The sequence below is a fragment of the Notothenia coriiceps genome, unplaced genomic scaffold, assembly GCF_000735185.1.
Source record: "Notothenia coriiceps isolate Sejong01 unplaced genomic scaffold, NC01 NC01_scaffold00016825, whole genome shotgun sequence".
Taxonomy (NCBI): Eukaryota; Metazoa; Chordata; class Actinopteri; order Perciformes; family Nototheniidae; genus Notothenia; species Notothenia coriiceps.
In genome coordinates this window covers 167536-178190 of record NW_011349526.1, presented here as the reverse complement: position 1 = coordinate 178190, position 10655 = coordinate 167536, and the positions used below count along the sequence as shown (strand labels likewise).

Genomic DNA, 10655 nt, shown 5'->3' with positions numbered 1-10655 from the left:
TAAATAAAAAACATACATTTTTGGAAGAAAATGTAAAGGCATTGTTTGTATGTTGTTGGGCAAGGTGAGGCAAGGCAAGTTTATTTATAGTACCTTTCAACACAAGGCAATTCAAAGTGCTTTACAAAAACGAAAGATATTAAGAAAATGGCATTTAAAAACATTCATTAAAAAGCTAAGATAATAAAATAGTCATTAAAAGAAAAATACATGAATAAAAGTTAGAGTGCAGTTTGAGATATTAAAATTAAAAGCAATGGCAAAAAAAAAGGTCTTCAGCCTGGATTTAAAAGTAGTAAGAGTTGCAGCGGACCTGCAGGTTTCTGGGAGTTTGTTCTAGATATTTGGAGCATAATAACTGAACGCTGCTTCTCCATGTTTAGTTCTGACTCTGTTCTGACAGAAAGCTGACCAGTCCCTGAAGACCTGAGAGATCTGGATGGTTAATTATTTAGCAGGAGGTAAGAAACTTATGTTGGGCCTAAACCCAACTGCAAAGACACCATTAGAGTCTAGTCGATTCTACTGAAGATAAAAGCATGGACAAGTTTTCCAAATCCTGCGGGAGAGTTGTGGTGAGATGTGTCTCCAGAACTTACTTTTCTAAAAGTATGACGAGACAATTGTCATATAGGCAAGGCAAGGCAAGGGGATAGGGGATTTAATTTAACAGCACTGCCTTCTCTATCAGCTTTTAGTACATTCAGAAAAAAAGGCTAAGAAAAAAACAACACAGTGGCTCAATAAACTCAGAGCAAGGGAAAGCCAGCAGATGGCGCCCTCTCATTTCAAATAAAGATGAAACAATAATGACGTGAAGTGAGCTCTCAGGTCCTGCTCAGTGTATTATCAGCCTGCGAATTATATTTGTTCCTAAGCATTGACATCTTTACATCTTTACTTAGTGTAATGTTTTTTTATACAGAATTCGCCATCACATCAAACACATTAGGCTTCAGGCCCAAATCTATTATCAGATATTGCTTATTTCCTCTGGTATACAAAATATAATCTTTTGACAAACTAGTAACTAGAATCACAGAGGTTTTATTATTTCAGCATGCATCGCTGCCATCTGCTGCTTTGTTGCTGGCCAGTGATGGGACAGGTGTCTGCTCAGTTCACATGTTTATACAAGCAAATGACTGATGATGAGTGCACAATGCAAATACTGAGACACAATACGACCAGCAGCAGGATAAAACATGATTCTTCTTTTAAAATGTTTGATATTACAGTGAATGGATTTAATGTGGGCTTGTGTAAATGCACTCACTGTGCTGAATCAGGACAGCTCAAATCCACAATGTGTAAACAAAAGCAGGGTTGAAGGATACGGATAAAATACTAAATTGCAGCACTGTTTGTGTAATTTTTTTATTGCAATATATAAAAACCTGTGTCATGATATAGAAAATGAATTCAGAAATTCTTGAAGGATATAATATACAACATATTAATTGTTTTTATAACTTGATAATCCCAGTAGTGAACTATTCTTCTCAGATTAAATGCACTTGTTCTTTTTCATATTCTCTATGTATTTATAACACAAAATGTGATGTATTGAAAGAAAGATTCATAGTACATTTTATCTTACTGCTAAAGTTACAAGCCTCTTCTCTCAGATTATGGTTCTATGTTTAAAAATATGACCAGTTTATTGTTTTTTTTACTAGATTAAATTAAACAAACAACATAAAACATGTAAACAAATCAGTTGCATCTCTGCCAGCTACAAGATTATATACAGTATATATATATATATACCATTTCTAGTTCATTGTTGGGTTTGGCAATAAATGCCATAATAAATGTTCCAATGTATTTTGGTTTAGATAAACTGCTATTGTAGGTACGTACATGCACCATGAAGCACTGTGGGAACATGGGGCACATTTTGAATGAGCGCCCTAAATCCTATTTTAAATTATAAAGTTGCACAATTATAAAATGATCATGAAATAATGAATGATGCAGTCAGTTACTTTTAAGGCTTTCTGCCCCCTTAGTGTCCAATTTATAAAAATCCTGAAATCCACTGAAATATTTTGCTCATGTATTGTATTGTATGTAAATCTACCAGGCTGGCCCAGGGGGGCAAGGGGCTTTTGAAACCACAAAGAGACAAACAACAACTAAAAGAGACGCAAATCCACCAGATTAATATGCAAAAGAGCACAAAGAGACGAGTCATTTTCACACAAAAAGGGAAAATGACACGGATACAAAATGACCAAATAAAGATGCACTGCGGCTATCGAAGAACCACCCAGATGAGGTGCAGAACAAACATAAAGATACACACAATTATGCAGAGAGACTCAAAAGATGCACAAAACCATTTAAAGAGTTGTAAAGATAAACAAAACGGACCACCAAAAGATGAAGACAACAAAATAGGTGACAACAAGAAAAAGGAGATAAAAAAACGAACACAATAAGAAGCAACAAAGACCAAATATAAATAACCACCACAAAGAGACTCATAACCACACTCGGCGGTGTTATTTGGGGCATTTTGGGTCTCTGTGATTGTTTTTCTTGTCTATGAGGATTGGTGGGGCTGGGGGACACTTTGACATGTGTGTGCCCAGGGACCTATTGTCATATGATCCCTCCATGCTTGTCCACACATATAATGTTAAAGAGCTAAATGAAAACCCATTAAAGCAGCCAATCATTCCCACAGCAGTTCAGTGTTGTTCATCTTCAGAGGCCTTGTTAGTATTCACAGGGAAGCAGTTCTGCCACGGAGGGCAATTACGTTCACAGAAAATTAACATTCATCGTGTGCCAGTGACATTATGTGAGTATCTCTCTCAGAAGGAAGCATCCAGGGACCGAGAGCCGTGTAATCAATATCTATTAGTGCTCCCATCAGAAGAATTAGATTTCACTATTAGATCAGCCTGCTCCCCTGACTCCACGTCAAACTTCATAAGTCGACTGGACATGTCAGGCACTGATGTAGCCGCCTAATGAAAGAGATCATGTTGAACTCAAATACAATAAGAGGAAATATGATCAGCTCGTGATGTCCTTCTGTACGGAGGCCAGCAGGTGTCAGCCTCACACCAGCAAAGACACACACAAATAAGTGAGGATAAAAGCAGACTTTGGTATTCATATTTTATTAATATTGACATGGGTACATACATTAATGGGAAAATTATTGGTAGATTGTGTCAGAAACAACAAATGAGAGAAAATGAAATGCAGCCACCTGAATGGCAGATTACACACAAGTCTTAAAGTGTCTTCTTCGTATAAAAACACCATCAGATGAGAAGAAAAGCTTTTGGTTTCGTCTGTTGTGACTCAAAGATTCATTTAATGATAGAAAAACCCTGAAACAGAGAAAATTATATGATCAAATTTGTGTTAAAATACTCAGTCTAAACTGTACATGTTATTTATAAGTGGCTCGACTGTTTTTTAATTATCACTTGTAATGTAACTTGAAAGCTTATATCTTCAAAGTTTGTGTCACATTTTTTTTTTTTTATGTCAAACCTGAATGCTATTGAAGTAAGTGCTCTTAATAAGTTACTATATTTGAAACCTAAGGAATCCTCGTGTTTTAGATAAAAAGAATTTGGTATAGGACGACATGGTCAAATTCAGAAATGTTGTCCTTTTTAAAGTGCTTAACAACATATGCAGTGTTGCAAATAAATAATAATAAATTAAACCAAAGAACAATAAACAACACATATTATGTAAAAACTCAAGACATTCAAAAAGCAACAAAAGCTAAATAATGAGATACATTTCGAACTTAATATCACAATTATACGAGCCATTGCACATCGTCACGTGATATATATATTTATATGTATATAGTGTTGTTTTTTCTTTCCAGAGAGGCTAATCAGCAGACGACTTTGATTCGAAGAGACTCCTTGGTTTGAGCTTTGCAGTGTCAGATCAACAATCCTTTGACTCATAGCACAAAATGAACTCCATTTTAAGATCTCCTTTACTCCAGAGTTCAGTTTTTTAGAGAGGTCGCAGCCAGTCCCTTCTCTGAGTCTTCGCTCAAGTGCTAACATCAGAGGTGCATCTATACAGCAGGTTGGTAATCCTTGGGTTACGGTTGTGAAGTGAACACATGACAGCTCTCGAGAAGAACACGTGTTTATTTATTTTTTGGCTGTGCTGGGGTCAGTTGCAGGGTGGTGCCGGGCTCTAGGGAGGCAGCAGCGGAGGTTTGAAGGTGCAGGCTCCGGTACACTGCCGGGGGGTGAGCATCTTGCAGGAGAAATGGTGAAGGGCGTCGTGAGCTTCTGGGGAGGAACAAGTCCATCAGTTAGAACAGCAGACAAACACACTGATAATTCTTCAATGTACAGATTAAAACGGTACTAACGTGCACTTTTAAACAGTCTCTACGGGTCAGGAAGAGATCTGTGCTCTGACATCATTCCAATGTAATTGATGGACATACAAATCCAAAACCCTTGCTCTGTGTTAATGTACTTTTTAGGTTGAGTCTAAGTTTATTGGAGACTGCAGCAGTTTGAGATCAATCCCAGCCCCAGCAGCTAACATTTCAATACATCATGTGCACACTGTCATGGCCAACGGTGTGTGAATGTGTGTGAATTGTAGCTTCCTTGAGCAGGCATGAATGAGTGTGAAAGGATGAATGAGGACTTATGGAATGCTTTGAGGGTAAAGCGCTATTTTAATTCACCATATTAACTTGGAATCTTCCATAAAATGTCCCCTGTTTGATTTCATTAGCCAGGTGTTGTGTACATTTCAATCACATTTTAGGAAATTGGAAGCATGATATATGAATGTATGTAAATATTAGGAGTTCGTTCATCAGAGATAAACAGCTGGTGATGCTAATTTCAGTTTGGTGCCATTAAACCATTTCAGAGGAAGAGGGCACAATGAGATGACGTGATTAAAGACCAAGAGTCAAACCTTAAAATGTTAAAAACATACACAAATGTGGCCTTTAAAAATGCTTTTGTAATCTCTTCATTGAACTTTGAAGTTACATGCTTCATACATCATGATTTACTAATGCATGTTGTTGAATAAAGCTTTTAATATTTTAATTCTTATAAGCTTTTTAGACGCAAGACAAGTGTAAAAAACCTATACAAAAAAACACTAACACACTTATAGACTGAGATTTCTTGCTATTGATAAATTAGGTACATTTTGTATAGGACAACAACTTTGAAAGATACTTTATTAGACTAATTTCTCATTTGAGGCATTACATTTTCTTTCTTTTCTAAATTGTATTTTGCACAGAACAAGGGTTGTGGATTTCCTCATCACTCTTATGAAAGTGCTTTCAGACCCCTCCCCATTCACAATGAACAGAGGATAATTATAGCTAGCAACAGTAGAAAATGTACGCAAATATGGGCACGTGAGTGTGGTTTTAAGAAAGCTTTTGATGAAACAAAATGGTAAACTGTAAACTATAAATAAAACATGATATAAAAAAAGGAGCACTTGCATATTTATGTTTGTATAAGGTTTCTTGTTTCTCTTTTGGACCAGATCAAATTACCTTTTAGCTTCTGCTGTATTGCATAACGAGCCTTTCTCTCTTGGTCCAACTCGCTGCACAAAGTGTCTATCCAAGAATAAAATAATGGTCAAAAAAAGGTATAAAAAGAAAAAATAGAAGAAAATGCGAGCTGCTGCATTGCATCTGCAGTCGAGGAGTGTAATGTTCTCCGTTTGCCCTTATGGTATTTAGAGTGACCCCTCCGTGTACTTGAACCTTGTATTTAAACAACTGTAACATTAAACCAATCCTTTAACGGCTGGCATTAGTTGCTGTCTACTACATGTAACCGATACAGCACTACATAATGGTCTGTCTTTTCAATTTTCCAGAGCATGATTTAGGAGAAAATAACCTTTGCAAACAAAACAATGTGGTTTCAGTTTCACCTTCTGATATCTAATAATTTACTCAACTGCTGGAGAAAGAAAATATGGAGTTAAGAAAAAGGTTGGAGAGAAATGGCCAATATCTCAATATGCAAGTGTCACTTTTCCTTTCTTTTTTTAGTTCAGAAGCTAGTTGGTTCAGATTGATTTATATAGCCTTGGTTATTTTCCCCATAAACTTAAAGAGCATTGATCTACATCCGTTTTACAGTCATAATCTATTGAGGCACAAAGTATAGAGAGAGACAAACCTCGAACAATCTGCAGCTGCTGGACCATTTCCTCTCTGTAGGACAGCTCACGCTTCATTTGATCCTGAAAATTATCTGAAGAGTACCGAAGGCCACATCAGAATGAAATCTCTGACATTGTGATACATTTAAAGAAATATTCCTGGATACAAAAGGACACAATACAACTAGCTCTTTTCCTAACATCTATGCTGCAAGCACAGGGTTAAAGATCCAAACAAGAGGCAAAACAAACAAACATCTGTGTGGCTTCCACTCACTTTTTTCCTACCTTTTAAATGCTGGAATTCTCTCTCCAACTTTTTCCTCAACTCCACTTGTTCCACAAGCTGCTTCTGCAATTCCTCTGCAAAGCCAGAAGCCAAAAATGTGTCAATTTCAAGACCAACTTATTTTCATCTGCTGCAAGGAAATGTAATTATTCATCCTAAAACACTGGAACACACCCCGTCAGCACCTAAAGGACTTCTGAATAACAAGCAGGAAAATGGTGCATTAAGAAATCATGCCAAATAATGCAAATAAGCACCAATCACAACACCGATTTATGCAAAAATCCCCAAAAATAAAACAAAAAAAACGTTTTACTTCTCAATCCTCATGGTAAGATTTATGTCAGGCCAGTACACCGGCTTCAGGTGCGTTTACATCCCTGGTAACAACCATTTCACCGCTTTGCTCTCGCTCGCTGCCACAGTAATTGCCATGCATTGCCTGGAGCTTGAGACGATAATAATGGAGTCCCAGGGTTTTTCCAAGCGTTGTAAAATAATTAGCTGCCGTGCCTTGGGGTTATGGCTCTGTTCGTTAAAAATATTAATAGCCTCTAAACGATTTCCTCTTACAATAATAAGTCAAAACTCCCACATCTCGTGATTAAGTGGTTAACAACTATGGAAACACTTTAGGCCCACAAAATGTAAATTCACATTTGGATTTTGGCACGTCATCTTTAGCGAGCCGTGGGCATTTAGCTGCATTTAAATGAGCGATAATTCAATGTTTAATATTAATGTAAAATAGATATTTTACTTTTGATAATTAAACAACTATGGACGCAGGGTGAGTTAAATGTGGGTTTATAAATCCAGAAATGCACCTTAAATCGCAATTAACTGAAATATGCTTATTTAGGATCAAATGTAGAAAAATTTGCTGGCTTACCTAAAACTGTTTTTATTAGTTAATTGATCAAAACAGGAATAATTTGTGATGATAATTATCTTCACCTGCTACAAATGTCTTCTCTTTTTGATCCTGAAAACAGCCTCCTACCTTTAGCCATGTTCTCCAGATCTCTTTCATGCACGCTGATATCGATGCGTAAAGCGCCATCGGCTGCACAAAAACAATAAAACACATAAACTTAACCTACCAATAAGTGATCTGTGCAACACATATATTGTAAAAGCCTTCTGATGACATAGAAAGCAGCTAAAATAAGAACATGTTGATTAAGAATTAAATAAATTAAGAATAATAAACAGACTAATAACAAACCTTGTCTGTCCTTCTGCTCCTGATAGGGAGTTATGATGCGTTGGTGTTGTATTTCAGACACGTGGTGAGCACCTTAACATAAAGACGAATTTTAAATTAAAAGAGACGCAAAACAGACTTATTTGCATAAAAAACCAAAGCATCAATTGGTGCAATAATTACCGTTGGATCTGCGGGGGCTGCTCGAGTGTTTGGACGAAAACGACGAAGGCTCATTCAGAAGCACGTGGCCGTCCTTTTCATGAGCGTACACCTGTAAGAGGTGGACAATCGTGTTTAATAACGCAGACCAATTATATGTCATTTGCTGCAGTTCTTCACATAATTGAGGCCCTTTTTTTCTTCAAAAAACCAGTATCCCTGTAATTCGTTGTGAAGATGTTGAAGGTTCTGCATTTAAAAAAACTAATTTTGCGGTATAATATGTCTTATTATTGAACTGACACATTTTAAATAGGAATAACTCAAACAATAAATCGTGGATTATACTTTGAAGACCCCAATTAAGAAATGATGAATCCTCCAAATAGTGCAAATTGAGTTGAAAACCTCCAAAAGTGCAAATTAATAAATTACCTCTTTTTTTGGGTAAACTTTCTTTCACTGATTTGAGAGGCAAACATCAGCGTTTTGCCTTGTTCAGCGATACTTCAACAGGGTAGTTTTTGGTTTTCCAAACCATGTTAAGCTTTATTATTCTTATTATTAATGCCTATCAAATATAATGCTTTTTCAAATTCTAGGCAAATTGCTCCTGATCACATTTTTATCAGCTGCCTCTCTTCTCTAAAATATTTTCATATTATCCACAAGTGTGATTATTCAACTTCCCCCACGGGGATCATTAAAGTTTCATTTAATCTAATCTTACTTCATGAAGAGGAGAGCCATTACGCATCCGTCTGTCCTCATCTGATGAGCCAGAGTGCACGGAGTCTTCCGGTGATGCTGCTGCTGCTCCTGGGCTCGAAGCTTCCGGTTGCTCCGGGCTCTCCTCAGCAGCCGAGGGGACCCGGTCCGGGACAGGTGAGGGAACTTGGTCCGCGCCTGGCGAGATGTGGATCGGCTCCTCCTCATCTTGTCCCCGGTTGGACTCCACATCCACGTCCAGGTCGTCATCGTCGTCCACAACGCTGTCTCTGTCCGGTGAGACGGATCTGTAACTGGAGCTCTCGCTGATAAAATCCGGGGACAGGTAACCGGGGCGCGCACCGTAACTGTCCCGGTTGCCGTAGAGTTTGGCGATGGTCTCTGCGTCTTTCACAACAGGTCGAAAGGCCGAAATGTAGCTAATTTTCCTCTGCGGAGTCTCGTCCCCGGACTTGTCATCTTCGTTCCTAGTGGAGGAGGACTGTGAGCTGGAGCAGCGCTCCCCGCCGTCCTGCTGATGGTGCGGGTGGTGGTTGGTGTCTTTGGTTGTGTTGGCACCCCGGTCGTTTTGGACCGATAAGTCGAGCTCAGCCTGCCGGACACCTGGCAGTTCTGGAAGAGTTTTGGGTGGAGACCCCGAGTAGGGTGGCATGGCTAGGCCGCCAGCTGTAGGCCAAAACATGGGGAAAGCAGGGTAGAGGGCGTCCTTAGCGCCAGGCCAAAACACACCAGAGACACTAGTTTTGTTTGCATCTGGCAAACCGTCGCTCTTTTTCGGACACAGTCCATAGCTGGGGAAGCCATAGGGGTGGTGGGGGAATAGAGGTGGGGGGATTTTCTGAAGCATGCCAAAGCTCTTGCTGGGAACCGGGATGATTGGGTAGGTCCGTGCGCCGCTCGCCAAACTCAGGTTATTTCCCTGACTCTCTTCGCAGCGTAACGTTTTGTGAGGAATCTCAGGGGAGCTGGTTTGGGCCAGGCTGGACGAGGCCTGCGATTTTATTGACGAGTGCATCCCCGACCCACTCATGGGCAGAATCCTCTTTCTACTCCCCCCGTTGAACATGGCCTTTACATCCTCCCACGCGTGGTGAATATCGTCATTCTGTTTTTTGTCCGTCAGTTTCAGGTGGCGCCTCCACGAGTTGAAGTTGGCCGCGTCCGGCTGCAGGTACTTGGATTCTGGGGTGCGATGAGAGTGGAAAATGAATTTATTTGGGGAGAAATACATGTTGCAAAAGCTGCACTTGATGCACTTTGCTCTGGAGCTGTTGTATCTGGCCGGTATGAAGCTACCCCTGGAGCCCCAGGCACAGTCATGAATCACGTCAAATGCGAAATTTTCCGGTAGCTTTGGGGGACTGTGCGCCCCAAGGAAGGACTTGCAGAGCCTCTCTGCCTCCCGTTTGGTGATCATGCCGCAGCGCCGGGAGGAGATGGGCATGGCCCCCGCGCGCCGCAGGAGCTCCAGCTGCACGGGGGTGCACTGCACACACGTGATGCCCAACGCGACCCGGCGGTTGTGTATCTCGTTGTAGCTGTAGTTTTTCAGCAGGGTGTTGGAAATCTGCGCCAGGCAGAGCCTCTCTTTTCCGTCTATGACCAGACATACGATGGGCACCCCATACAGGGCGGTCTCGCTCACTTGGTTGGGTTTGAGGGAGCTGGAGAAGCTCGGGGCGTCATGCTTCGAAACTGGGGAAGAGCTGGCGTCCCGTCCCGCGTCTCGAAGCTGTCCGGGCATCGACTCCATTCCTGGAAGCCTGTCAATCAAACAGCAAACTGGAGTGAGGGGGGGGTGTTTGACATGTGGCAATTTTCTGTTGATTATTTTTAAATGATTTAGCTATAGACTAAATCATTGGGACTAAAACACACACACACACACACACACACACACACACACACACACACACACACACACACACACACACACACACACACACATACATTCCTCTTCTTCTTCTTATAGGATTCGGGTTTCAAAATGTAAAATAAATATCAACTTTTGACTAAATATAACGTTGATAATACAATAATCCTCATTATCAAAATAAAATCTCGTTAGAGTATTTATATCGTTAAATAGATGTAGTGGTAGTA

At 39.9% G+C, this 10655-nt stretch overlaps 1 protein-coding gene across 1 annotated transcript; it reads right to left on the bottom strand.

Annotated features, from left to right (window-relative positions):
* Nucleotides 1-3140: 3140 nt before the first annotated feature.
* Nucleotides 3141-10305, bottom strand: skor1a (SKI family transcriptional corepressor 1a). Its single transcript, XM_010776287.1, has 8 exons — nucleotides 8554-10305; nucleotides 7845-7935; nucleotides 7683-7754; nucleotides 7458-7520; nucleotides 6454-6528; nucleotides 6183-6257; nucleotides 5543-5608; nucleotides 3141-4289 (listed from the first exon to the last, which is right to left on the bottom strand). Exons 1-8 carry the CDS (start codon nucleotides 10303-10305, stop codon nucleotides 4192-4194), a joined length of 2292 nt encoding a protein of 763 aa, XP_010774589.1. The 3' UTR covers nucleotides 3141-4191.
* Nucleotides 10306-10655: the final 350 nt, after the last annotated feature.